We start from the raw sequence: 27,692 nt of genomic DNA, 5'->3' as shown, positions 1-27,692 counted from the left end.
TAAGCCACCGTGACCCCTAAATATATTTATAATATATATAAACTTTTTATTGTCTTTTCTTTTTTCCTGACACATGATGGCGTTAGAGATCATTATCAATTGATCATCAATGTTGTTATAGTTATTATTAAAGAGGCCAATCCAAAACTCTATAGCTATAAAAGAAGTGTAAATATAAATGTTAAATTGAATCAAACTGCAATTTTAGTCCAAATCAGGAACTGATGTTCTAGAGGAGTAAAAAGCTCCAGAATAAATATACAGTACATATTTGGTATATATTTACTGTGTAGTTTGTAAAAAGGGAATATTAGAAACTCTTTTACTCTGGAAAAAGAGTTGAAAATGTTGAGAATGTCTGATGCAGCATTTTCACTCAGTAATGTATTAACACACATCTATCCCTAATGTCAGTGAACATCATCCATCATCCTGAGTACACAATTCAACCGTAACTTTGTCCACATTTACTACACTTTCCTTTCCATTAAATACAATCCAATGTGGTGGAAAATAAAGGAGTTTATATCTGGAGCTTCAGAAAGGTTCATCGTGCCGGTTCGGACAGATTGGAAATCGCAGGCTGAAGACGATCTTTTCGGTTTTATCTTCTGTTTGGATTGAAAAAAAAAACGAGTGAGATGAATCCTTCTGTAGTCTCACAGCGCCGGATGAAGAAGCCTCGCGACTCGCTGGTAAAGCTGCTGAAAGATCGTCACCAGACTCCTGGAGTAGATGTCAGAGATATTAAAAACATATTTATTTAATATAAAGAACAAGCTGATGAAATAAACACAGTCTCACATAAGTATTTGCCCTTTTTTTGCACTTAAAAAAATGAATTGTGTTGTTTTTTTAATAGAAGGCTTTTATATTTTTTAGTTATGGCTCTGTGCTGATCTACAGGCGAAGCTCTGCAAAATCAGACTGTTCTCCATTTCTGTTTTTCTCTACAATACTAAAGGTGATAGATTCATTGAAAAAATCCAGAAAAACAAAAACGGGTCTTTTTCTTCCACAAAGATGTTTGTATCTTCAGAGTAAACGTTGATATCAAACCCATTTCTGCTCTCTGAGAAGCTCCGAGTGTTCGTTCATCTAAAAAGCAGCTCAGATTTCTCTTCAACACTAAAATTCAGTGTAAGATCATCAACAGAGGGAAAAACACACGTCTAAAACACACTGAAAGAACAAAAGAGTGCTGATTTATTTTAGATCAGACTCACAGACACAACATTATTCATTTGTTTATACTCATTAAAAATGTCCCATAACACCACTGCTGGTGTACTGGTAAAAAAGCGTTAAACTGGGTCATGACCCCAAACAACACCCCACATCCCCCTTAGAACAGAAACAGCATAATGTCCCTGATAACCTAAACAAAACCCAAAACGTACCTGGTGCCCTGAGAAAGACAGATGTTCCTGTTCGGTTGCAGGCAAAAGATGGACGCCACACAATACACACAACACAACAACATGGACAAAAATCTCCGCTTTAAAGACATCTTCAACTCAGCCACCTGAAGAACCTCACAAATACCCCTGTGCGTCAGGTCCTATCTGAGCGAGCGGGAATGCAAGCAGTCTAGAAGGTGCCTGGGGCAGTTTAGGTGGGTGGTAAGTGTTGATGGTTGAGATGAAGAGTTGAAGGCTGACAGTAGGTGAGGAGCGAGCTGTGCTGTGCATAAACAGATGTCTGGCAACGAGTGAAATAACTGCTGAGCAAGTGATGCTTTCAATAGCCATGAACAGTCTAGCAGGGATGAATAACACTGCCGCATTGTCTGCTGTGAGAGACGGGCTTCATTGTGTACACCATGTAGGATTTCAGATAACTGATCAGCAGTGAATTCTGTAGATTTTGGTGTTACAGGATGTTTTTTAATGAAGTATAACCTCAAACAAAATGAGGTCGGTACACCACGACACTTGTGCTACGAGTTCTGGGTTTGATTACAGCACGTGTGTTTCTGTTGTCAAGTGAGAAGGGCTTTCATTTTTAACCAGGGTTGCCAGGTTTCAGCATAAGTTCAAACTATTTTTAAAAACAATAAAAACACACAAAAGACCTAATACTAGGGGGAGAAAGTCAGAGGTTGAAAAAGGCAGACACATTTTCTCAGTGGTGCACAAGCATTTCTGATATACAGACTTTATCCTCTCCGTAATTTTTCTTTCCTATTTCCAAACATTCACTCATCTTCTACCGCTTATCCGAACTTCTCGGGTCACGGGGAGCCTGTGCCTATCTCAGGCGTCGTCAGGCATCGAGGCAGGATACACCCTGGACGGAGTTCCAACCCATCACAGGGCACACACACTCTCTCATTCACTCACACACTCACACACTACGGACAATTTTCCAGAGATGCCAATCAACCTACCATGCATGTCTTTGGACCGGAGGAGGAAACCGGAGTACCCAGAGGAAACCCCCAAGGCACGGGGACAACATGCAAACTCCACACACACAAGGTGAAGGCGGGAATCGAACCCCTTCATAGACATATTGTCTGTGCTCACACCTAGAGTGAGCATGGGGCAGCGTGAAGTAACCCAGAAGTTAGCATCAGCCTCTTTTCTTTGACAAAGCATTTGTTCCTTGGCTATTGGATTAAAGCAGAAAATAAACTGTGGCCGACAAAGTTTATGATTCTGACATGTTTTGTCCATCTTCACAAATAAACTTTTATTAATCTTGAAACTCATACACTGTTACCTAAGCTAAAAGCTAAAAGGCTAAACGCTATAAATTATGCCACACATGGCCACGTGACTTAAGCGTCATCACTATAAGCGTCCAACGATTCTTTCGTTCTTTATTTAATATCGTGTTCTGTGAAAATGATCCACTGTGCTCTTATGTGGATGACACTTTTATGCATAAAAAGTCGGAGCTGAAATAGTTTATACGAGCTCGTTATTAGTATAAACGCGATGACGTTGTAGTAGACGAGTTGATGACGTTTAAGTTCCCACGACAAGCTCTGTAGTAACATTCATGCAAGTTAAAATGTATGTACAAAGCATAAGTATTTATATACTCTGTGTGTGTGTGTGTGTGTGTGTGTGTGTGTGTGTGTGTGTGTGTGTGTGTGTGTGTGTGTGTGTGTGCATTTCATTTGAGATGCTCTACTTCACATGATCCTGCCTCTATAACCATTATAAATCATTTAAATGAATCCATTGTGTCTGGGCTCGATGCAATAAATAGTTTTGTGCTGATACTTTGATACACTCATATAACCTCTTACGGATAATGACGCTATTCTGATGGAAATCCCATCCAAGTCCTTCCCACGGCTCTTTCCCTCTTACCCTCTCACTTACTCTCTCAATCTGTTTAAAAACATTTTATAGACTTGACAGCTCGAGCAATACAACAAGCCACGTTTTATATGCAGTATGTGGTATAGGTTACTTTAGGAGACCTGAGAGCTCGTGTTTGCAAATCATGAGGTAAAACTTTTTCTCAAATTTATATATCTATATATCGTTACTGTTAACACACTCGGTAAATGGTAAAACAACACAAAACGTTCTCACCATCATTTTCTAAAGTGTGTAAATCATATTTTGGATAGGCTTCAATTTCAAAATAGAACATTAATGGGGGGGGGGGAGCATATTAAAGCAGGAAGTATGCACTAGAGATGAGATTTGGATGACAGCCAGACTGGACAAGGGTCGGACCATTTAAACCACAGCTGTGATGAAGAGGCGTCTCCGAATAACATTCCAGCTTCTGACATATGACTCTGTTTTTCCTGCTTTAGCTTAATTCGTGGCATCACTGTGGACCAGGCGTGATGTGAGTCCGATGTACAGTTCACTGAGAAGATTCTGAACATTGAGGCAACACACAATGGTCACTCCAAATGGGATTACATCCTTTACACTGCTGAGACATGACTACTCAGAGGAGATGACTTCGACTTCTCCGGTCTTCACAACCCCTGCTCAGGAATCTGCAAATAGTGTTATAATTGGCTGGATTCTCAGCGTCCAATCCACTCTGATCATCTTTACCAACATCCTGGTGGCCATCGCTTTGGTCTTGTTGATCCGTAAAGGAGGCAGTCACAGCTGGAGCTTTGTCTTAAACCTGGCCATCGCTGATATCCTAGTGGGTCTGGCTATTACAGCTATCGCTACTGATTCAATTAAAGGACGTGTGGTTTCGATGCGTAAGGAAGTGTGCTTGCTGCGTATGTCTTTCGTCATCACGCCCAGTGCTGCATCCATACTCACCATGTTCTTCATCTCACTGGACCGGTACATGGCCATCAAAATGCCGTTACGCTATTCACAACTCATGGGCACCAAGATGACAGCCGGCATATTGGTGTGTCTATGGCTGCTGTCGACAGCCGTAGGATTCTTGCCCAATATGGTAAAGAGCATGCAGCACAGTCATTATGAAAGTATGTGTACCTTCTTCTCGGTCATCAACCCTCAGAGCATCATCATAGTCTTCTGTGCCACCTTCTTTCCCATACTGATGGTCTTTATCTACTTCTATCTAGACATCCTCAAAATCGCCTGGAGCCATCAGAGGCGCATTGAGCAAGCCATGCAAGTGAGTTCCCGCTGCCTCCTGCCTAGTCGTTACTGGGGCCATGTTAAGGCGTTTAAGACCGTCACGTTGCTGGTGGGTTGCTTCACTCTCTGCTGGTGCCCTTTCTTTGTGGTCAGCATTATACAGGTGCTGTGTCCACCATGCAAGCTTTACTGGTTTTTAGAAAACCACCTCTGGTTGCTGGGACTCTCAAATTCCCTCATCAACCCGCTTGTTTATGCCTTCTGGCAGAGAGAGGTACGACAACAGCTCTTTGATATGTTTTCTTGTGTTAAAGTCACTCAGTTCTGTGTTAAAGCGAACACAGAGCAAACAACGACCACTCAGACCAGAAACTCTTTAGACTCCAGTCGACTTGGTCAGTTCAATATTAGGAAGCCTGCTACAGTAACTCTTGCTGTGTCAACACGTCCAAACTCTGTGTAACAAAACAACAGCAGTGTTTCAGTCCTTTCAGTCTGTTTTGTTCATGGGAAACGGTTAAGTGTTTTGACATCAACGACCGGAAAAGAGCTGTATTCCATAATGGATGTGGAGTCTTGAGAGTCTGGCTGTTTTATTCATGCAATGGAACAGATGGCTTTGTTGACATTTTGACTCACTTTCTTCTACTTAACTGAAATCAGAAGACCATAAAGAGTTGGCCTGATTTCTCAATCCTTGTTGATTGAGATGACCATGTCTAACATGATTGATTCAAATCTTTGTATTTTGTATGAATTTTGTATAAATACAGACATGCTAACGTTGTTTTTTCTTATTATTCAAAATTGGGTTCTCATCCCCAATCCTGATTGGCCCAATTCATAAAGGCCATTAACCTAAAGACTTTTTCAATACTCTGGTAATCTTTCATAAACTGAAAGATGTTCCCTTGGTGCTGTGTGTATCTTTTATATGGGAATCTTTAATTAGCTTTTAAATTGTACATTAGGGGTCCATAAGGCTTTTAAATTATTTATATTAACAGGTGAAAATGTACAAAGGTACAGTTGTGGAACCAGAAACAAGGAAAGGTATCACTTATTTCTGATCATGTAAATAAACATTTAGCAACATTATGCATGAACAAAGCTTGGTCCAATTATGTCATTCATTCATTCATCTTCTACCGCTTGTCTGAACTTCTCGGGTCACGGGGAGTCTGTGCCTATCTCAGGTGTCATCGGCATTGAGGCAGGATACACCCTGGACAGAGTGCCAACCCATCACAGGGCACACACACACTCTCATTCACTCACACACTACGGACAATTTTCCAGAGATGCCAATCAACCTACCATGCATGTCTTTGGACCGTGGGAGGAAACCGGAGTACCCGGAGGAAACCCCCGAGGCACGGGGAGAACATGCAAACTCCACACACACGAGGCGGAGGCAGGAATCGAACCCCCAACCCTGGAGGTGTGAGGCGAACGTGCTAACCACTAAGAGACCGTGCCTCCCAGGTCTAATTATGTACTTTTAAATTATTTATATTAACAGGTGAAAATGTACAAAGGTACAGTTGTGGTACCAGAAACAAGGAAAGGTATCACTTATTTCTGATCATGTAAATAAACATTTAGCAGCATTATGCATGAACAAAGCTTGGTCCAATTACGTGATATTGTTAAAGGACTGTAAAACTCTGGGTTACAGAAACTACACACTGGTGCACTGGTACTATTTGGGATTATTGTGATAAGCGTTGGAGTACACTGGGATCCTGTAAAATGGGAATATGGGAATATGTGAACCACCTCACACAAAAAAGGTATTAAATGCAGTATGGGTTAAAATGCTGTTCAAGATTGTATACATGAGGATTAGACTTTTTTATGACATTTAATTGAAATAAGCTTCTAACCAATTTCAGAACAAATCTTTTTAAAATGTTAATACCTACTAGAATAATTCACTGGTTAGCTGGATTAGGCATTATGGAAACAGGGGGGAAAAACTACCGTTAGTGGCACTCCAGTACAACCCAGAGGCAACACACACACACACACACACACACACACACACACACACACACACACACACACACACACGGAAACACACACACGGAAACACACACTGGGAGATCATGTCAGATCAAACTGAGGGCTCTGGAGGCACATATTTAATCAGACTATACATTTGATTTTAATATATTTATATACATATATGTTGCATATATAGTACAGCATAGTGAAATTCTTTCTTTGCAAAGCCCAGGATGTTGGATGGATGTTTGGATGTTGGGGTCAGAGCAAAGTGTCACCCATGCTACAGCACCTGTGTAGCAGGGAAAATTAAGGGTCTTTCTCAGGGGCCTAATAGTATCAGCTTGGACCCCAACCTTCTGACCAACAACCCAGATACTTAAACACTTGAGCTACCACTGCCTCAATTCAGTTTACTCTTAGATTATGTAGATTATGTTATGTTATGTTGTATTGTGGAAGGCACGATAGCTTAGTGGTTAGGGGTTGGGTGTTCGATTCCTGCCTCTGCCTTGTGGGTGTGGAGTTTGCATGTTCTCCCCGTGCCTCGGGGGTTTCCTCCGCGTACTCCAGTTTCCTCCCCTGGTCCAAAGACATGCATGGTAGGTTGATTGGCATCTCTGGAAAAATTGGCCGTAGTGTGTGAGTGAATGAGTGTGTGCGTGTGTGTGTGTGTGTGTGCCCTGTGATGGGTTGGCACTTCGTCCAGGGTGTATCCTGCCTCGATGCCTGATGACACCTGAGATAGTCACAGGCTCCCCGTGACCCGAGGTAGTTCGGATAAGCGGTAGTAAATGAATGAATGAATGTTGTATTGTAGAGATCCATCTCTCTCTCTCTCTCTCTCTCTCTCTCTCTCTCTCTCTCTCTCTCTCTCTCTCTCTCTCTCTCTCTCTCTCTCTCTGTGTGTGTGTGTGTGTGTGTGTGTGTGTGTGTGTGTGTGTGTGTGTGTGTGTGTGTGTGTGTGTGTGTGTGTGTGTGTGTTTTGGGCAATTCAGTTTATGTTTAGATTATTTTAAATCCATTCTTCAAAAAGTTCACTGAGTCGTACAACTTGACCGTCACACCCACACATGCTTTACAAACATTTTATTTCAGGTTTATTCCCCTTTTCTGTTATAATAAGCTCCTCACATCTGGGAAGGCTTTCCACTATTTGTTGGCGTGTGGCTGTAAGGACCTGTATTACTTTGGCTACAAGAGCATCAGTGAGATCAGATACGGATGTTGGGGTGTTGAGTAGATTCCATTTGTGATGTAGCTGCTTTGTGCCCAGAGGCTTTGTCATGCTGGAAGAGGTTTGGGCCAATGAAGGGAAATAGTAATGTTAATGCATGATCTTCTAGCTTATAGACACTGTCTATACTTAACCCCAACTTGTGTTATATTTTAAAGATTTACATATAACTACACTTTTTTTTTAACATTTTATATATAACGTTATTCAAAGTATAAGTAAAAATATAATAGTACAAAATGTCTTATTAGAAATACAGTGTATTGTTTTCATTATTTAATTTTCCCCACTGCTTGCCTAATATATAACATGAACGTCGTTGTTTCCACTCGGAAGTAAATTATGAGACACCGTATGTCGGAAGTTTCCGGGGGAAGTAGTTGTGTATGCGCTAGAAAACAAACCTACAATGAAGTAAGTGGCAGTTTCAGTGTTTAAAGGTTAACAGTGTTATATACACGGTGTGTGTGCGCTTTATGTAGCATTATGTAGCTTTATATAGCATTATGTAGCTTTATATAGCTTTATATAGATAAATGATAATAAACTATAAGTTTGTGTACTGCGTGTGATGGCTAGTTAGCTTAGCATCAGTGTTATCGATGATATTCTAGATATGAAGCTAGCAGGATAAATCTCTCTCTCCCTCTATCTCTCTCTCTTTCTCTCTCTCTCTTTCTCTCTATCTCTTTCTCCCCCCCTCTATCTATCTATCTCTCCCCCCTCTATCTATCTATCTCTCCCCCCTCTATCTATCTATCTCTCCCCCCTCTATCTATCTCTCTCCCCCTCTATCTATCTCTTTCTCCTCTATCTCTCTCTTTCTCTCTATCTCTTTCTCCCCCCCTCTATCTATCTCTCCCCCCCTCTATCTATCTCCCCCCCTCTATCTCTCTCTCTCCCCCCTCTATCTATCTCTCTCCCCCCTCTATCTATCTCTCTCCCCCCTCTATCTATCTCTCTCCACCCTCTATCTATCTCTCTCCCCCCTCTATCTATCTCTCTCCCCCCTCTATCTATCTCTTTCTCTCTCTGTGTCTCCGTCTCTGTCTGTCTGTCTCTGTCCTTCTGTCTCTGTCTCTCTCTCTCTTCATCTCTCTCTGTGTTTTCTCCATACGCAGTCCACTTACGAAGGTGAAGCTCATTAATGAACTGAATGCGAGAGAAGCTGATCTCGGTATTAAGGACTCTGTCTCGTGGCATTCGGAGTACAAGGACAGCGCCTGGATTTTCATCGGTGAAAACCTCCTTTCTGAATACCTAAAATTGACAACACATTAAGAGCTTTACTCAACCCTGTAAACACTTTATGGGTTTCCAGTGTGTTAAACCTTTGATTAGATTTGAGAATTCCACACACCCTTAATATATTCGCTGATTCGAGTCAGCAGAGATGACATGTGACCATGAGGAATGTTTGTCTCTGCCCTCGTGCTAACCTGCAGGTGGATTTCCGTACGAACTGACCGAAGGAGACATCATCTGCGTTTTCTCACAGTACGTCCATCTTTATCGCACATCGCTGCTCCGTCTTCACCGCCGTTCTCCGCATCATGCACGTTCTCTTTGTTGTCGCAGGTATGGAGAGATCGTCAACATCAACTTGGTGCGCGATAAGAAGACGGGGAAGTCCAAGGGCTTTTGTTTTCTGTGCTATGAGGATCAGAGAAGCACAATTCTGGCAGTGGATAACTTCAACGGCATCAAGGTGAGACGACACGACACGGTTTCACCGAGCACCGAGAACATACTTTTGGCCACGTAGAATATGTGAGACATTTTAGTAACCAACTATATAACTAATTTCTGGTCACTTTCGTATCCATAAAGCCACATTACGATGCATTCGTAAGACATGCTAGTTGTTCGAATTGTTTATAAACATGCATTACATATTATAGATAACCTCATGATTGTTATGATGCACAACTAAAGCATGTTATATATTTGAAGCTGGTTCATAATTGTGACGTGACATCACACACGTCTTTTCTCCGTCGTCACATTTCTGCAGATCAAAGGCCGGACGTTACGTGTAGACCACGTGTCTAATTATCGTCCACCCAAAGACTCGGAGGACATCGACAGCATCACCAAGACACTCCGAGAGCAAGGCTGCGCCCCTAAAGTCACGTCTTCATCCGAGTCGGAATCGGAAGACGAGCATCTTATACCGGTAAAGAAACCGAAAAAGGGTAAGGACACGCTTTTTAAAAAAAAAAATGTAATAATAATTTAACGGAGAATTGGACATACCGCTCATGGGTGTCATGTGATCTGCTGCAACAGATAAAAAAGAAAAGAAGAAAAAGAAGAAGGAGAAGAAAGAAAAGAAGAAAGAAGCGAAAGAGAAAAAACACACGACGCAATCGGACTCTCCCTCCGCTCATGCTGCAAGGGTGAAGAAGGAGAAAGAGGACACGGGTTATGAGAAGTACGTCCTGAAGGGGGCGCAAGAGTCCAGAGGTCAAGAGATGAGGAGCTCAAAGGAAAGAGCGGAGAATCAGCACGGAAACCTCAGGAGAGGAGGAGAGAGGGGAGGAGAGGAGGAAAGGTGGACAGGACGGGGTAGAGACGAGGCAAGAGGGAAAGACGATCAGCAGCGTCCACGTGAGAGAGACCGGGGGAGAGAAAGCGAGCAAGAGAGAGAGAGCGACAGGGAGAGGGTTAAGGACAGACATCGAGAGAGAGGAGGAGAAAAAGAACGAGACCGAGAACGACACCATAGAGACAGAGAAAGAGAAAAATGGAGAGACCGAGACTCGGAATTCAGACGCAACTGATACAAGAACAGCTTCACAAAAATGACACTTTTTTTTTTTTATTCACTTGCTCCTGTGTCGTGTTGTGACATCATAACACCCGTGTTTGTGTCATGTTGTAAATAAAGTTTTTTTTCTTAAACATGTCATTTAACATAAAGATTTTATTATTGATACAAAGAGCAAAATAGAATTGATAGCAGCACAGAAATCCATAGGGAGAAATAAAAGAAATGAAAAAAAAAGTGGTTCCAGAATTTCAGATAATTTTCATTATTTCAGATAGTTGATGATTTTTTTTTTCTGTTTGAGGTCACAAGACTGAACTGATGATGATGATGATGATGATGATGTGAAAGATGTCATCTTGTACCTGCTCTACAGGAATTTCTTCATTTCATTTATTTATTTATTTATTTATTTATTGCACATGATCGCTGAAGAAAAGAAAAAGAAGCCGCAAATTTTATCTGCATAAATTACTAGAGAGCTGAGCTGCGATTGGTTCCGAGCATGGAACAAATCCACCAATGAGGAAGACTGAAAAAAAAGTTGAATTTTTTTTTCCTCAAAGGTTCTTGCTTTCCGTCCTGCACGGAACACGGTAATGTAAAATTGCACAAATCTGAAAAAGTCAAGCAGAAAAATGGAAGCGTGATACGTTTTTTTCTTCTTTACAGAAATCTACGCTCTCTGATGTCTTGGTATAAAGCTCCTTGTTAATAAAATCCATCACAACAAACTCTTGAAGTTGATGAACCATTTTAGTAAATACAAGAGTTTCTGTTTAGTGAACAAACCGGGAAATGAATCCGAACTTTCATGAAGGAGGAAAACAAAACCCCAGAGAATAAAAAAAAAGGACTTGTACTGATGATGTAATATCAATATTGTGATGTCACAATGTGTTTTTTTTTTTTAATGATCCGATTTTTTTTTTTCATAATTTCTGGAAGCAATCGATAAAAACAATTTGAATTCATCGTTAAAATTGGAAAGTCATATCCATCCATCCATCATTCTTCTACTGCTTATCCGGGGCCGGGTCACGGGGGCAGCAGTCTAAGCAGGGACACCCAGACTTCCCTCTCCCCAGACACTTCCTCCAGCTCTTCCGGGGGAATACCGAGGCGTTCCCAGGCCAGCCGAGAGACATAGTCCATCCAGCGTGTCCTAGGGCTTCCCCGTGGCCTCCTCTCGGTTGGACATGCCCGGAACGCCTCCCCAGGGAGGTGTCCAGGAGGCATCCGAAACAGATGCCCGAGCCACCTCAGCTGAGTCCTCTCGATGTGGAGGAGCAGCGGCTCTACTCTGAGCTCCTCCCGAGTGACCGAGCTCCTCACCCTATCTCTAAGAGAGTGCCCAGCCACCCTGTGGAGGAAACTCATTTCGGCCGCCTGTATCTGGGATCTCGTCCTTTCGGTCATGACCCAAAGCTTAAACATAGAGAGCCACAAGGCGAAGCTCTCTATTTACCGGTCGATCTACGTTCCTACCCTCACCTATGGAAAGTCATATATTTGAGGAAAAAAAAAGATTTTGATTTTTCTAAATCTAAATATAAAAAAAAGCAACAAAATCTTTTATACGTACGTTCGCTTATTAATAACTACCGTATATCTGGCAGTTTGGGAGTGAATCTGCAAATCCTGAGGCATCTCGTGTATCGTTGTAAATGCCTTAGAGAATCGTGACATGATCTTCCACTCGTATCGCCTCTCCCTATCGTCACGGCTTATTTCAGTCCGTCTTCTCTCCGATTCGTTTCAGCGTTTCTACTCCAAAGCTACGATATAAATAGTTTTTCAATTTCCCTCAGTTCATTAGCAGAGCTCCAGTTAACCAAATATTGATGGCTTGCTCGCTGAACCACCTGCTCGCTTCATCCTCATGAATTTATTTAGGGCCTTGTCCATTTCTATTAAGCCGCGTGTTAGGAAGCCGAGGCCCAAAAAAAAAAAGGTTAGCTGTGAGGCGTTTCTCCATCCTGTGGCGCACGAATCCTGTGGGGGTTTCTGAACTAGCTGATGTGTTTCTACAGAAATCTTCTGATTTCCCCCCCCCCCTCAGGGTAAATAATAAAACGCACAGAATCAGAGATTTCACTTGCTTTGTTCTAGAAGGTTCCCCAAGTACGTTCTCAGATACGTTCTACCACCTGGATAAACGTCAGAAGAACGAGATTTGTCGCGTTATGCATCTAAAGCTGAGCTAAGACTGTGCGATGTTCAGCACTCCTGGATGACCAGATTGTTTCTCATCACGCTGTACGAGATCTTGGATGAAGATTTTCTCTGTCCGGTTGCATCTTTCGATACATTTCACCCGTTTTTTGGGATTAGTAGCTGTCCTATACGCCGTCCTCCTATTGTTGGCTTTTAATCTTCCAGGTCTTTCTTCTTAGCCTCGATTCTATGCGATTTACAAAGGACGCGGTAACCCGACAAATCCAAGCGATTTGCTCGTACGATCCCTCGTACGAATGGTATGTGTGTGTGTTGGGTCTGACGTTTCTTTGGTTCCCTACTAAATCTTTTACCTATAATAAATCACCATTCACTTTCTGACCATCTTATAAGGTCATATACGACTGCTCATATGGACATAACTAGTAGAGATTGCTCTGGTGAGTGTATGTAATTAGAACAGTTAGTAATCTGCTAATACATATAATGTTCATCATCAAAACATTTCACAACTGTTGAACAGATGAAGGGAACAATGAGTCAACTCGTATCTAAGGACTTCTGGGATCCCTCTGGACACTGTACGTCCACTGGACCGGGGGAGGAAACCGGAGTACCCAGAGGAAACCCCCAAGGCACGGGGAGAACATGCAAACTCCACACACACAAGGCGGAGGCGGGAATCGAACCCCCAACCCTGGAGGTGTGAGGCGAACGTGCTAACCACTAAGCCACCGTGTCCCCCTTACTGTATATTGTATAATGTTTTTATATTTTTTTTGCTGCTGTAACACAGAAATTTCCCCATTGTGAGACAAATAAAGGAATATCTAATCTTATCTTATTTTAGAATGTGTGTTTTTTTATTGTGAGGGAAAATCGTACAATGCAAAACCAGCTTTAGGTTAAAAAAGGAGTTTCAATGGACAGTCAAGACTCTTGATTCCTCACAGCACAGCTGTTAACGTTTATTACAAATCTGGTCACATATGTTTCTCTTTTTTTATTTACTTTAAATAATTACAAACTAGAAAGCAATTGATTTACATAACATTGGGAAAAAAATGAACATCGAATTTTAAACAGTCTTTTATTTAATATCAGGATTGATTAGAGTATAATTTTATTTTTTCCCCCCCAGATTAAAGTCATTTATTGAGACGTTAAATAACAGGCGTCGGGTATCGTGTGCGGTAGAAATACCTTCGTGTTATTCGAGTCATTTTCGAAGAAATGGATCCGATCTGCAGGGAAATCCACATCATCATCAGGGGACATTTTGTGTAATTTAGCATCATGGTAGGTTTCTTGAACGCCTGGAAAACTGCTCCCACGCTCGAATATCCGTCGGGCTACGATATCGAGTTACCGTGGCAACCGACAAGAGCCGGACGAGCTGACGATATAAACCTTAACGTCTCCTTAAAGTCTTCCACCACGTTAACACAAACCCGTTAAGACAGAAACGAACGCATTACGTTCCAAAGGAAACAATAAAGACTGAATTTTATCTATTTAAATAAGCATGACAAAGAGAACGATGAGTGAATTGTTAAACCGAAGACCGCCAGGGTCCAGGGATCGAGTCCACTTACAGACGTGTTTGACATCAGAGGTATTCGTGTAGAGGTTTGGGATTTCTGTTTTTTCTGTGTCTAGGTTACTGCTGTGGGAGTTCTGGAGGTTTTATAAAACATGTTTTTACAATCTTTATTTTTTGATCCCCATAATGCCATTATTTAAGAATAAGGCTCTTCAATCAGAGTCCTGGATTACAGACCTGAATTTCAGCAGAAGCCCTGATGGACTCTGAAAGGTTGCGGTTGTATACAAGTAAGGCGCTGCAAGGTTGATTCACCTAGAAGAAAAAGGAAGAAATAAACAAAAAGAAAAAAAAAATGTCCCAAATAATCTCGGAGTTGCCGTTTAAAAAGCCGGAGCACAAATCAAGCTAGACCAAACAGCCCATATAAAGAGACATAACAATCGCACACAGCAAATAACAAAACCATTTTTTTTGTGTGAATATTTACAAACGTTCATCTTTTGTTATTATTTTGAAAGAAAAGAAAAAAAATTAGGTAGAGAACAAAATCACAGACGATCCTGAAACCCCGAACCGTTCCGACGCGGCGTACGTGCGTCCGAGAGCGGTTAGCTGATGGCGTACTGCTTACATGCGGTCATCAGAAACTGGACTAGGATCGCGACGATACACGACGAGTACCACAGGTCGAAAACTTTCAAGTATCAAGATTCAAACATACAGTTTGTGAGGAGATTTATTTCAGTGATATGAAGAATAGCATATGGCTGGGAAAAAAGGTTGAGACAAACTGCCAGTACTTATTTGACTTGTTAAATGATGGAAACCTTTTGCTCCAGGATTTGGGAGCAAAACATCTGCGCGGTCGTCGTTCACACGAGGTGAAGTTTCTATGATTATCCGGTGGTGGTGGTGGTGGTGATGTGAGTAAAGATAAACTCTATAAACACAACTAAACCATGAATATGCAAAGAAGTCATGCATTTGCTTGACAGACCTGGTGGCTCAGTGAAGTTGCAACTTAACTTTATTTCCACCATGTACACCATTTAGTTATTTGGAGCTGCACACTTTTAGCATCTACACAGTCATGAATCGATTTGAAAAGTCAGTGCAAAATTTCATGTCACACGTATGTCGTGTGAAGCAGCCATGCTATGATTTCTGCAGAAAACTCTTTGAGGCCTGTCGTCAGGCCTGGCTCGAGCGTCTGGACCACAGCGCATGGCGTGTTGGCTGTGGATGTCCCGTTGTAGACAGGGCCAGGCTCTGGATTTGAACCCGGACTGAAGCTGTTTTTGTGAGGAACATTTCTTGAAAAGGACACATACACAAATGTATACGTCTCCAGACGTGCTGTTCGTTCTTATCGGCCCTCCACCCTGTCTTGGTACAACAGTAAATCCCTGGGAAAGCCACGCTATGGAGTTTGGACTGCCACCTCAGCACATGGAAATGGTCACGTTGATGCCCAGGTTCCCGTTGTCAGCAAATAGGTGGGCAATGGAGGTGTCAAAAACGAGGCAATCGCTGTTCATGATCGCCGCGGCTACACCGTCATGAATAGACCGTGGCGTCGCTTCCCACGTGAGCCGCCTGCGGTTGCCGTTCAGCTCGAGGCGGTAAGCGAAGTTCTCGGCCTGTTTGCGAGTTCCGATGAGAAGCACGATCGCAAAGAACTGCTGGTGGCCTTCATACTTCTCCTGTTTCTCCAGCACCAGCATGAAATGGTGGCCGAAACAGGACTGCATCATGACCCAGTCCACCGCGCCAGGCAGGTTGATGTCTGTTGCCAGAAAGACAATGTCTTCACCTTGTAGTGTGGTGATGGATTTGTGGGCATGCATGAGGTGGGGCATGACCGCTTCTAGGGAGCCCTGCCATTTGCAAGAAGCACCAGGGCAGGGGCAGGTGTACGGGCGGAACTCGCAAACCTCCTCGTGCTCTGGTTTCTCGCTGTGGTGCAGCGACAGGAGGCAACCTGCCGAGGCGTACTACAGAGAGGGAAAGAAGAAAAAGACAAAAGCAAATACGTCAAACCTGGAATATATTTGCATCCGTGTAGGTACCAGTACGAACACCAAGTGGCTTTCCTGTTCATTTTAAAAACCTCTCATGTAGCCTACCAGAAGGTCTGACTTGTGCATGAACCAGGCTATTAAATAATTGGGAAAGAAAAGGAGAAAAAAAAATAAATAAACCAGATTGAAGATGGATGAACAATAAGGGGGATGACCATCAGATGGAATCGTTTATAAAATTCAACACAATGAGTAACCTAGAATTTGAGCTGAGGAGATGGGGCAGAACAAGAGAGCAAAGGAAGATGGGGCAGAACAAAGGTGGACAAAAAGTGGAGGGGCAAAGTGTGGACAGATGATGGATACCAGTGTCAAGGAGAGCGAGAGGGAGGACGCGTCTATAAATGAGTTATAATAGCAGTACTGGTAGAGTCACGTGTGCTATATCCTACAGTCTTGCTTTGAATTGGGTCACGAAAGGTCCGGGGCCCTTATTCTCTAAACGCAGATGACGGGAAGCATCGTTAGGAAATAAGAGTGGGAGGGACCAGGGCAGTCACCTGAAAATGAATTGCTCTGGGAGATAGCAAGGCTCTTTCCTTGATTATTAAACCACGAAGGATCGCTGAAGGTCAAACATGAACCTTTTAATGGAAATGCATGCGGTGCAAGTCTGACGCTCCCCAAAGTCACAGTGCACATAACAGGCAACAACTACTGGGGATTTAGACTCGCGTATCAACAAAGCGTGCAAATCCTGCAATAACCTGATAAACTGATCTTTTCCTAGGTATTTTATCAGCTTAGCACGGTTTCAAAAATGAGCTGCTGTTCGTTGGGTTTAGTGCACTGTTAAAAAAAAAAAAAAAGTGTGAGTCCACCGAGAATAAGAGGACAATGACAGCTAAAGGAGCTTAAGGAGAACCGGGTGATGAATTGTGGACATCATTAGACCTTTGGTAATTATTTCAGAGATCGTGTTGATAATGGAAATCACGGTGAGCCTGCAAGGTTAATGCGTTTCATCTACAGAGAAGTTACATGTTTAGACACACAAACCACAATCTGGTTGGAGCAAGCTAGTTCTCGGTTTCCAAAAAAAAAAAAAAAAAAAAAAATATCGCTTAAAAGACCTATGTAGCACGGCCAAAAGTACGTAGACACCTGAAAAAAAAAAAAATCACACCGCATCTATGAAGACAAGGATCACCAAGGTTGGTCTGGAAGAACCTTTGCCTCCTCAGGTTGAATTGGAGCATCTTGGATCAGAACAGCGCAACAGATATTGCGTCATCGAGTAGGCGTGGCCTATTTGATGATCTAACCCTAACCGTAGTTTTTTGGTTGTTTATTTGTTTTCTGATATAAATCTACCTGTATGACTTTTGTCCTTCGTAGTATGTTTTTTGAAAGAGGGCGTTTTTCAAAGACCTCCGGAAACGCGCCCACTTTACGTCATGGTAACGAAACCCCTGGAATTTAGTGAATGCCCTCTCATTAGTGCTTTTATAGCAAGGCTGTGGTGATTTGTCTTGTAACTGTGATATCTAGTGGAAAGCCTTTCCAGAAGAGAATGAAAAAAGAGAACATTTCTAGAATTAGATGTAGCTGGGATGTAGATGGGATGCTCGACCAAGTACTTGACTAGTCGTATGATAAGTATACGATATAACGGGTAAAAATTATAAGTGAATGACCTTGAGTTATCGGCAATAACCTGAACTTTGATTGACGGTTGATATCCAGCATCCCATGACGTCTGGGAGACCAGCACCGCCGCTTACAGAAGACACCTCATCTGTTAAGAAGTGTCCGAGGAACAAAAGAATCGCTCTCTCTTACGTCTCGCACATGCCCAATTTGTGACTAATTGTCTTTCATTAGTGTTCTCGTTAGTACCTGGCCAAGGTCCAAACACCCTGCTAGTCGAGTCATCTCACTAATCCTTCTTGGATTCCTCCACTTTTACCTCAGGACGTTCAAATGGTTCGAGCCAAAGTCAATCGGCGGGTTATCCTCTTATCTTTCTTTTTAATGAGAAGGAGGCAGGATTTGGTGCAGTAATCCCACAAGCAGTGTGATGCTGATAAAGCCTTCTGAAGCGCCTCGCTCACTCTGAGGGGATATGAACGAGGAACGAATTCGCTCCTGGATCTGGAACGGAAAGCGTCAGAGGTGCTTACGGGTTGTGGAACGGGTTCTTGATACGTTAGCGATTTGTAGTTTCCATCATCTCCACACACACAGTTGAGATCTCAAGTCTCACTCACTCACTCATTTTCTACCGCTTATCCAAACTACCTCGGGTCACGGGGAGCCTGTGCCTCTCTCAGGCGTCATCGGGCATCGAGGCAGGATACACCCTGGATGGAGTGCCAACCCATCACAGGGCACACACACACACACACACACACTACAGACAATTTTCCAGAGATGCCAATCAACCTACCATGCATGTCTTTAGACCGGAGGAGAAAACCGGAGTACGCGGAGGAAACCCCCGAGGCACGTGGAGAACATGCAAACTCCACACACACAAGGCAGAAACGGGAATCGAACCTCGACCCTGGAGGTGTGAGGCGAACGTGCTACCCACTAAGCCACCGTGCCCCCCCATCTCAAGTCTCGATAAAAAAAAAATAAATAAAAAAAAAGCCGCCAGAGCACCAGGGTAATTAATCGTGCATCATAAAAATCAGAAGGTAATGTCACTAACAGTTGAAGCTGCTGATCTCATCTCCACCCTCCACTCATCAACCCTTCCATCACTCCTCTCTCCACCTTGAGCTCCCTTCCAGCGCTTTTAGTTTAATTAAGGCAGCCTCGCTCGGCGTCGGCTTTCGTGTACGGCCTGACTCTCGGCCAGACTCGCCTTGCCTTGCCTCGTGAAGCGTGTGAAGCTTGGCTACTAAATTATTGACACATTTCCGCGTTTAAGTTGCAAATCACATCCCACGAGGTCAGTTAACCAGCGACGCTGCGTTCGGAGGTCAAACATGTTTCTTTTTGTTCGAAGCACTATTCAAAACTGGATCTATATTACGCCTCGATTGCAGAACGTTCCATTGATGGGCGCACACACTCTCTCTCTCTCTCTCACCCTTTGCACTGATCGTATCATTTGTTCAAATCCAAAAGTAACAAAGATTTTTTTTTATTTTTAGCAATCAGTGTAAAAGTAACATGATTTTTTGCTAAAAGGGACTGAAACCTGAGAGAAAAGCTTTACTTAAAACTGCACTGAAAACTAGTTCGCTTTCCTGAATTATTTATTGGAAAAAGGTCAGCTTCTTCTCTTTCCTTCCTTTACTTCATTTCTCTCCTTTGTTTCCTTACATTTTTTTCCTTCCTCGCCTTCGCTTTTTCTCTCATTTCCTTGCCTTGAATATGACCTTCATTTCTTCCTCTCTTCCCCCCCCCCATGTTTCCTTCTTTCCTTGACTTCAACTCTTATTCTTTCGCTCGTATTCCGTCTTTCCTCCTTTTCGCACCTTTCCCTCCATTTTTTTCCTTTCTTCCTTTCATCTCTCCGTTTAACCATCCTTCCTTCATTTTGTCCTCCCATTCTTCTCTCTCTTCCCATCTGCCATCCTCCCTTTGTCTCTTTTCTTCCTTCTGCACCTCAGAACGGTCAGTTTTGTATAAATCTTATGTACTTTGCTTCCTTGTTCCATCTTGAAGGAAATTAAAAAATGCTCATCTTTCTCTCTCTCTTAAATAAATAAATAAACAAACAAATAAACAAAAATTCTCCAGCAGCTTTTTACAAGCTTTTTTTTTTTTTTTAATGTTCATGGCAGCTTTTTTCTGCTAAAGAAAAGATAGACTGGGACACAATTGATTGTCAGAACAGAGCGACGAGGTGACCTGCGCTCTCCATCAAGTGTCAGTGAATGTCACACGGAGCGGTGTGTGTGTGTGTGTGTGTGTGCGTGTGTGTGTGTGAGTAATGATGGTATTGTGACCATTCTGGTTTTCTTTCATGGGTCCACACACACACACACACACACACAAAGATAAATAGACAAATAGTGAAAAAGAGTGACAGAGAGTCTCTCTCTCTCTCTCTCCCCCTCTCTCTCTCCCTCTCTCTCTCCCTCTCTCCTCAGTGAAGTGACGTCCCTCTACACGACACCAAGGCATCTATGAGATCTAAACTACGTCCATTTTTACTCCCAAAAACACACACACAGTTCTCACTGCAGTCAGAAATCTGATCCCTGTCAGTACCGGGATTCTGTGGGCGGAGCAATGCAGGATGGGGCGGAGCCGCATCCCTCAGGGAAGCGCTAACTAATCTGGAATCAATAGCAATCCGGCTAAAAGTTTCAGAGCTGAGGCAATTAGATTAGGAAGACTGGATGGACTCGGAATCCGAGCTCACGTGATCAGACTCTTCCATCGTGTCACAGTTTCTCAGAAACGTGACGGAAAGACACCGGTTATTAAAATCTGAGCCGAACACGAATCGTTTATTAACCGACCGCATCGTTTCTAAGTCATATAAACTCGACCGGCTCCACCGGCAGCCGCTACAGAAACTCTAATTCAAATATAATTAATATAATTTAAATATTAATCTTTTTCTTTTCTCGAATATCCGATCCAGAATTTTTTATTTTTGACTTTTTTTTCTATTATATTTCTCATCTTTACCACACATGTGATTTCTGAGTGAAGGAGTTTAACCGTGAATCGTTTCGGTTAAAAATAAATAGATAAAATAAAAATTAAAGCAAAGTAGAATCAGAAATTAACTGATGCTTAAAATTTGGTAAGAAAACGCAGCATCAGTTTGTCTCGTTAGATATTAAATCGTGCAACTTAACAGAATAAATGACATCATAAGTGAAAGTCGACACAGGTTTTAAAAGATAAATAAATAAAATAGAATAATAGAATTCATTAATAAATAGAATAGAATTTCATTGTGCCCAAGTGCATATGACAAATCGTGGAATCTTGAAATTAAAATTAAATTAAAAATCACAAGGATGAACTCTGAGTGATTACGGTAGAGATCTGTACACGCGGTGAACGACAATAACGAAGGTGGAGGATGAAATGCTCTGAGGGACTCGAAGCGCCTCCTCATGGACTCGGTACTCACCTCGCTCTCAGGCAGCGGTCTGGTGGGACAAACGGGGCGGCTGGAGCTCGGGGCACAAACGCCGTGCTGACGATGCCAACCGAGCAAACAACGCCACTGAGACAGCTCCTTCAGGAGCGGCAGGCAGGAAGCCGGACACAGCATCGCTACACGACACGACACACACGGATACAAAGCTCACACTCGCTTGACCTGAACGTTCTCTAGCAGCGGCGTAAAAGCTGACACAAAAAAAAAAACAAAAAAAAACACTACAGGGTCGGAGAAAGAAGAGAGGTGTTCGCCTCAGATGTTCAGAAACACGACACACTCACCCAAACAAAGCTGCCACACGTGTGTGCGCGCGTGTGTGTGTGTGCGTGTGTGTGTGTGAGAGAGAGGGGTAAATAATTACTCTATTTACTCTCCTTGGTTACTGACAAAGATGTCCTGCAAAGAGAAACCTAAAGAAGACATCTGGTTCTCCTCTAGTGCCGAAACACAGAATACGCATGCAGTCATTAGAGAGACACGGCTGCAGTTTGAGCTCTCTCTCTCTCACACACACACACACACACACACACACACACACACGTATCTAATTTTAACTATGTACTTTGTTTTTTTAATTTAAAAGCAGCTCGTCATATCAACAGTTCCAGCTTTCTAAAAATCCTCCTCAAAACACACACACACACACACACACACACACGTACACCACAAAAAGCAAAAGCCTGACAAGAGCAACAGCTTGTGTGTGCAGCTCCACACTCTATGCGTGAATCGACACACAGCGGCGATCCTTTCCGGATAAACGCACGTTCGCTCGTCTATCGTTCCTCTCGATCTCGCTCCGTTTCTATTCGTCTCTCTGCTCGTGTGTGTGTGTGTGTGTGTGTGTTAGTGTGTGTGCGCGCGCGCTCGTGTGTGTGATGATCCGCCGGAGAAGAAAAACATTCTGGACTGCAGCACTAGCAGAACGCTTGCACAAGACGGGAGGGGGCAAAGAGAAAGAGGACGAGGAGGAGGATCGCTCTGTATGGTTGGTGTGTGTGTGTGAGCGAGAGAAAGAATACAAGCGAGTCCCCCACCATCCCTCCCTTTCCCTCATCTGCAGATGTTTATGGATCTCAGAATTACTCTGGACATGATGGACTATATAGAGAGATAATAAATTTAAATAAATAAATAAATAAATATGTATTTGTACGTTTAGTTAAAACACACATTTAAACATTCAGATAAAAGATAGAAATTGTCATGGCAGATATTCTCATCATAATCATGTTGCTCATCACATCTGGGAAACGAAGCGCCAAAACATGATCGTCCAATGAAATGCTCTCGGTGAATATGCCCCGCCCCCGGAGGCGGGTCTTGCTCTACAGTAGTAGCCTGTTTGTGACATGCTTCCTCTGTTATTTCACTTCATGCTCACAATTCACACGCTTCACAAACGTTACTTCCTGTTTCAGAATAAAATATGAAGGAAATCAAAACATAGCCAAGAAGCCATTTAAGTGTGTGTGTGTGTGTGTGTGTATTATTCAGACAGCCTATCTGCCAAAACTGTTGCCTCTGCGTTCACCCTTCCGCTTCTCTCGGTCCTTTATCCTTGCCGTCCCTTTCTGTCCTCTGGCAACGAGCTTTTCCTGAAATCTGCCGTCATCTCATCACCTGCAGCTGAGGGCAAGAGATCACGAGATGAAGTGTCAGAGACGGCTTTTATCTCACTGATGGACACGGTGACTCCTGCTGCATTGTAAACACCTCAACCTCCCCCTGCTGTGTTCCCCCCACCACACACACACACACACACACACACACACACTATCTTGGCACCACTTGGTTTCCCTGCAGTGGAAAAGGCAATCTATTTTTAGCTGCAGAGTGAAAGTGGCAGCACAATCAGGGGGTTACAATTAAAGGAGCTACGCTGAGACACTCTCTCTCTCTCTCTCTCTCTCTCTGTCCCTCATGCTCCTGCTCTCTCTCTCTCTCTCTGTCCCTCATGCGCTCTCTCTCTCTCTCGCTCTCCCTCATGCTTGTGCTCGCTCTCTCTCTCCCTCCCTTATGTGCTCTCTCTCTCTTTCCCACTCTCCCTCTCTCCCTTATGCTTGTGCTCTCTCCCCCTCCCTCATGCGCTCTCCCCCCCCCACTCATGCTCGTACTCTCTCTCTCTTTCCCGCTCTCTCTCCCCCCTCCCTCATGTGCACTCTCTCCCTCTCTCTTTCCCGCTCTCTCTCTCCCCCCTCCCTCATGTGCGCTCTCTCTCCCTCTCTCTCCCCCTCATGCTCGTGCTCTCTCCCTCTCTCTCTCCCCCTCAGGAGGCAGGGGAGGAGTACCTCAGTTCCGACAGCCCGGGGGTTTTAATTAGGACCCCATAATGAGAGATGAAAGATGCACTGGGGATAACGGAGGAATGGTGGCAAAGAGAAAGGGAACGAATGTTAAGTGCTGACGTCTGTGGATTTACGGCCCAGTGGCGTTCGGCTCCAAAACCGAATGGCTCCTGATTCAGCAAAACTGCCCTGCGTAGGTTTCTGTCGTCCCTACAGGGAAGGTGTGACATAACGTCTGTGCGACGCCCAGCAGCGTTTTTACACGGTTTAACTTTAACCGCAGTACGTCATGAGTTATGGCTCTGAAAGCTCAGGTCTCACGTTCACACTAATAAAACAAGAGATGAGTCATTTGACACGTGAACCTGCAACGATTTACGCGAGGCTTCTGAAGTCTGATATTAACAGGAAGTCCCGCCGCCTCCTCATCCTCCTCGCTTTGTCATAGTAAACGGCATCATTAACACTAAAGTGAGAGAGATTAAAGATGTTTTTTAAGCCTCGCTCGACATGGCAACAGATTTCTACCAAGAGCTGAATTTTATGTGACGCCTCGGCAACGATCAGTGACTGAAAGCAAACAATCGCCATCATCATCATCTTCATCATGCTTTCAGCCTGTAACACACCTCAAAGAGAGCGAGAGAACAGCTGTCAATCACATCACCACTCAGTACAAGGACTTGACTAGGGGAAGGGAACAGACTGGCAGCTTGCCACACACACACACACACACACACACACACACACACACACACACACAAGAAATGATCGTCTCTTCCTCCACCCTCTTGGTCTTCAAGTGGAGCAGATGGAGATTGGGGAATAAAAAAAAAAAAAAAACAAATATCAAAAATAAATAAATAAATAAAAATCAAGTTTAATAAAAAAATGATCAAATGAAAATTTAAATGCTATAAAAAATAATGTATGTATGTAATCAAATTTTTTTTTAAAAATCTATTAATTCAATTGATATTTTAATAAAATTAAGGGAAGCGTCTCAGATCCTCTCGGCATCACCGGGATCTCGAGTGAGAGACTGAACATCGTCCTCACGATCTGTCTGAAAGCTTTTATTCTGCTCTCTGTTCCCTACAGACAGGACAAAGGGGGAAAATACTACACTTTAAAAGAACAGACACTGTGGGAGAGAACTGCACAAAGGGCTTCAAACCTCTACATCATGGGATGAGTTTTCACCACCAAATAGCAGGGGAAGAGGAAAACTCACACACACACCCACACACAGGCGCACCCCCCCCACACACACAGAGACCCACACACACAGAGACCCACCCACACACACACACACAGACACACCATTGGATATAAATATACCGTCATACATCCATACAAACCCTTAGTGTGCCGTTACGGGAAAATAACATACGACTTTGAACCAATCGCATTCAAGAAATTTAAATATAATAAAATCAAAGCAAAAACAAGAAAAAAAAAAAAAAGTCTTTTTATACGTAAACATTTCCAAATGTAATTCCAGTCTCTCTAGTTTATTAAAGAATGGAAATGAACTTTTTTTCCCCTCTCTGATGTCGGTCCTGCCATTTTGTCCGGAGTATCAGGAAGCTTGCAGTAAAATCTCAGCTCCATCACACAGCCTCCATCTCTACAAGAAACACACTTATTTATGCACAACAAATCCCTCGGAGACGTCCCTGTGAGCCTCCCAGCGCTCGGGGCGTCTGACACTAACATCGTTAACGTCGCTATGGGCTCGAGACACCACAAGGAAGAGGAATAGAACCTGAACCCTGTAGTGACTGACTGCATCTCACCGTCAAGGCGTCTCTCTCTCTTTCTCTCTCTCTCTCTCTCTCTCTCTCTCTCTCTCCCTTACTTTCTCCCCCAAGATTGTAGACCTCAGCATGATGTGCTTAAGGTAGAGAAGAAGAAAAAAAGATTTTATTTATTTATTTTTTTAGACTGACTGGAAGCAGCCTATTAAATCAGAGCTTTAAACAGACTTTAGTCTCCGCCCACAACCTGCTCCAGACTCCGCCCACAACAGACTGCTTTTTTGATTCATAAAAAAACAACAAATTTATATTTAGAGCATTTATCCTGAGGGACTTACATTTATACAACTGAGGGTTAAGGGCCTTGCTCAGGGGCCCATCAGTGGCAGTTTGGTGGACCGGGTATTTGACCTCAGCACCTTCTGATCAGTACACCAACACCCACAAGCACTGAGCTCCCATATATTTGAGAATACCGAACAGAGAATCAGCTTCCTTATGATTCATTTATTATAACATCAATTTAAAAATAATAAAATCACCGACAGGTTCCATAGTTTTTAACATCGACTGCACGAGCGCTCGCTTTGGCTTCTATCGAAACGTCCCAGTAATTCTACTGCAGCCTCACAGATCAGAGCGCTACGCCGCGTACGCCAACGTAAAAAGCACTAAAGAGTCGTCCGTCGCGGGAGGAAGGGTTCACTCGGGCGCCTGAAAGACGAAAACGAAGGACACGGACTTGCTGAAACCGGAACGCTCTTACACACCTGCGGCTGCACGGCGGAGAGAAATCGCCCTCGCGGCAACTCATCTGTGAAATTAATTACAGCCGAGGAGAACACGGAGCTCGGCGGGTGGCGACGGGGTAAAAAAAAAATGCAGAGGGCATGATGTTAAGATGGGCTTTTAATCCAACTCTTGCATAAAAAAAAAACATTACAGGTTCTCCCGTTCATTCCCTGGGGGAGTGAGGGGGAGGGGGTGGGGGAGTGAGAGGGGAGGGGGTGGGGGAGTGAGTGTGAGAGAAAGAAAGAGCGAGCGAGAGCGAGTATGAGCCGTGTGTGTGAAAGGTGCTGTAGTTAAATCTTTAGGGTGTTTTCACACTCGAGCCAAACACCATTGGGCTTGTTTGTGGGCGGAGCTCTGAATCACACGCCGAAGAATTCCTTCACCCGCCTCAACCGCGCCATTCCACAAGTCGATTTTCAGTCAGGTTCTAAAACCTTTAGTCACGGATCCCATGCAAAAATGCCGTCTTAACTCCGTCTGGTGCACCGAGTCTCACCGTATTTGTTTAAACCTGCGTTTCTCCTCCCTCACGTGGCCGGGTGTCAGGTTCTGCTCCAAGTCCGACACAACCGACCGTGACGCTGCGATCGGAGGCCGGGTTTAAATTTCAGGAGCAAATCAGTCTTCAATCAATTTGGAGGGGAAAAAAAAAAAAAAACACACCCAAATCAGATCGTTCGGTCGGACTCGTCGTCGCTCTGACGTCAGACCGCAGAAACCCCGGCTGTCGTAGACACGACGTACACGAAGGAGAAGCAGCTGAAAGTTCTGGTCAATCCCACGTCTCAGGTCAAACTTCCTTCCACTCCATGTAATGACCACAGACGTGGGGAAACATGCCGACACGTCAAAGTCACGACCGTCTAAATTCTCAGAAATCCCCTGTTATCACAAACAAGCTTTAACGAGGCACCTGCTTATTAACGGAAGGTGGTGTTATTTTCACAACACACCGACTCGCTTCCGGATGAAAAGCTATTGGTTTCTAGCAGCGGCTCCTTGTGAACGGGCGAGATACGATGGACGGCGCGTGACAGATTAAATCGAGTCGAAAGGACAGCATGTCTGAGTGATGATACAGGACTGTGTCTGGGGGAAAAGTTTAACAACAGAGTCGACCACAGGGTTTTACAGATTTAGACATTTGTTTAACTGGTTTCGATGCAGCAGCTGTGTTTCCTGTCACACACAAGAGCTAGAATCTTAATTTCCAGCCCAGCTTCATCTTAAAAATGGACACACACACACACACACACACACACACACACACACAGACAGAGCTTCTTGACTTGGTCTTGACTTGACAGACAGACAGACAGACAGACAGACAGACAGACAGACACAGCTTCTTGACTTGGTCTTGACTTGACAGACACAGACAGACAGACAGACACACACACAGA

The 27,692-nt window shown here is 43.5% G+C and overlaps 3 protein-coding genes across 4 annotated transcripts in view; 2 read left to right on the top strand and 1 right to left on the bottom strand.

Annotated features, from left to right (window-relative positions):
- Nucleotides 1-3,640: 3,640 nt before the first annotated feature.
- On the top strand, nt 3,641-5,645 carry LOC113662430 (glucose-dependent insulinotropic receptor). Of its 2 annotated transcripts, XM_027177234.2 has the most exons (2): nt 3,641-4,429; nt 4,532-5,645. In XM_027177234.2, the coding sequence occupies exons 1-2, from the start codon at nt 3,871-3,873 to the stop codon at nt 5,008-5,010; spliced, it is 1,038 nt and encodes a 345-aa protein (XP_027033035.1). In that variant the 5' UTR covers nt 3,641-3,870; the 3' UTR covers nt 5,011-5,645. The 2 variants fall into 2 exon arrangements, with proteins under 2 accessions (XP_027033035.1, XP_027033034.1); XM_027177233.2 differs by having other exon boundaries at nt 3,643-5,645.
- A 2,438-nt stretch (nt 5,646-8,083) lies between these two features.
- rbmx2 (RNA binding motif protein X-linked 2) lies at nt 8,084-10,697 on the top strand. Its single transcript, XM_027177212.2, has 6 exons — nt 8,084-8,205; nt 8,913-9,028; nt 9,237-9,288; nt 9,370-9,499; nt 9,806-9,986; nt 10,081-10,697. Exons 1-6 carry the CDS (start codon nt 8,201-8,203, stop codon nt 10,572-10,574), a joined length of 978 nt encoding a protein of 325 aa, XP_027033013.1. The 5' UTR covers nt 8,084-8,200; the 3' UTR covers nt 10,575-10,697.
- A 2,979-nt stretch (nt 10,698-13,676) lies between these two features.
- siah2l (seven in absentia homolog 2 (Drosophila)-like) overlaps nt 13,677-27,692 on the bottom strand; it is a 17,374-nt gene continuing 3,358 nt past the window's right edge. The window contains exon 2 of the mRNA XM_027177319.2: nt 13,677-16,279. Within this exon, the coding sequence (XP_027033120.1) occupies nt 15,728-16,279 (552 nt within the window). The 3' untranslated portion in view covers nt 13,677-15,727. The remainder of the gene's footprint in view (nt 16,280-27,692) is intronic.

Source organism: Tachysurus fulvidraco, chromosome 21 (genome assembly GCF_022655615.1).
Source record: "Tachysurus fulvidraco isolate hzauxx_2018 chromosome 21, HZAU_PFXX_2.0, whole genome shotgun sequence".
NCBI lineage: Eukaryota > Metazoa > Chordata > Actinopteri > Siluriformes > Bagridae > Tachysurus > Tachysurus fulvidraco.
The sequence above is the reverse complement of the archived record's forward strand: the minus strand, read 5'-3'. Positions and strand labels throughout refer to the sequence as shown.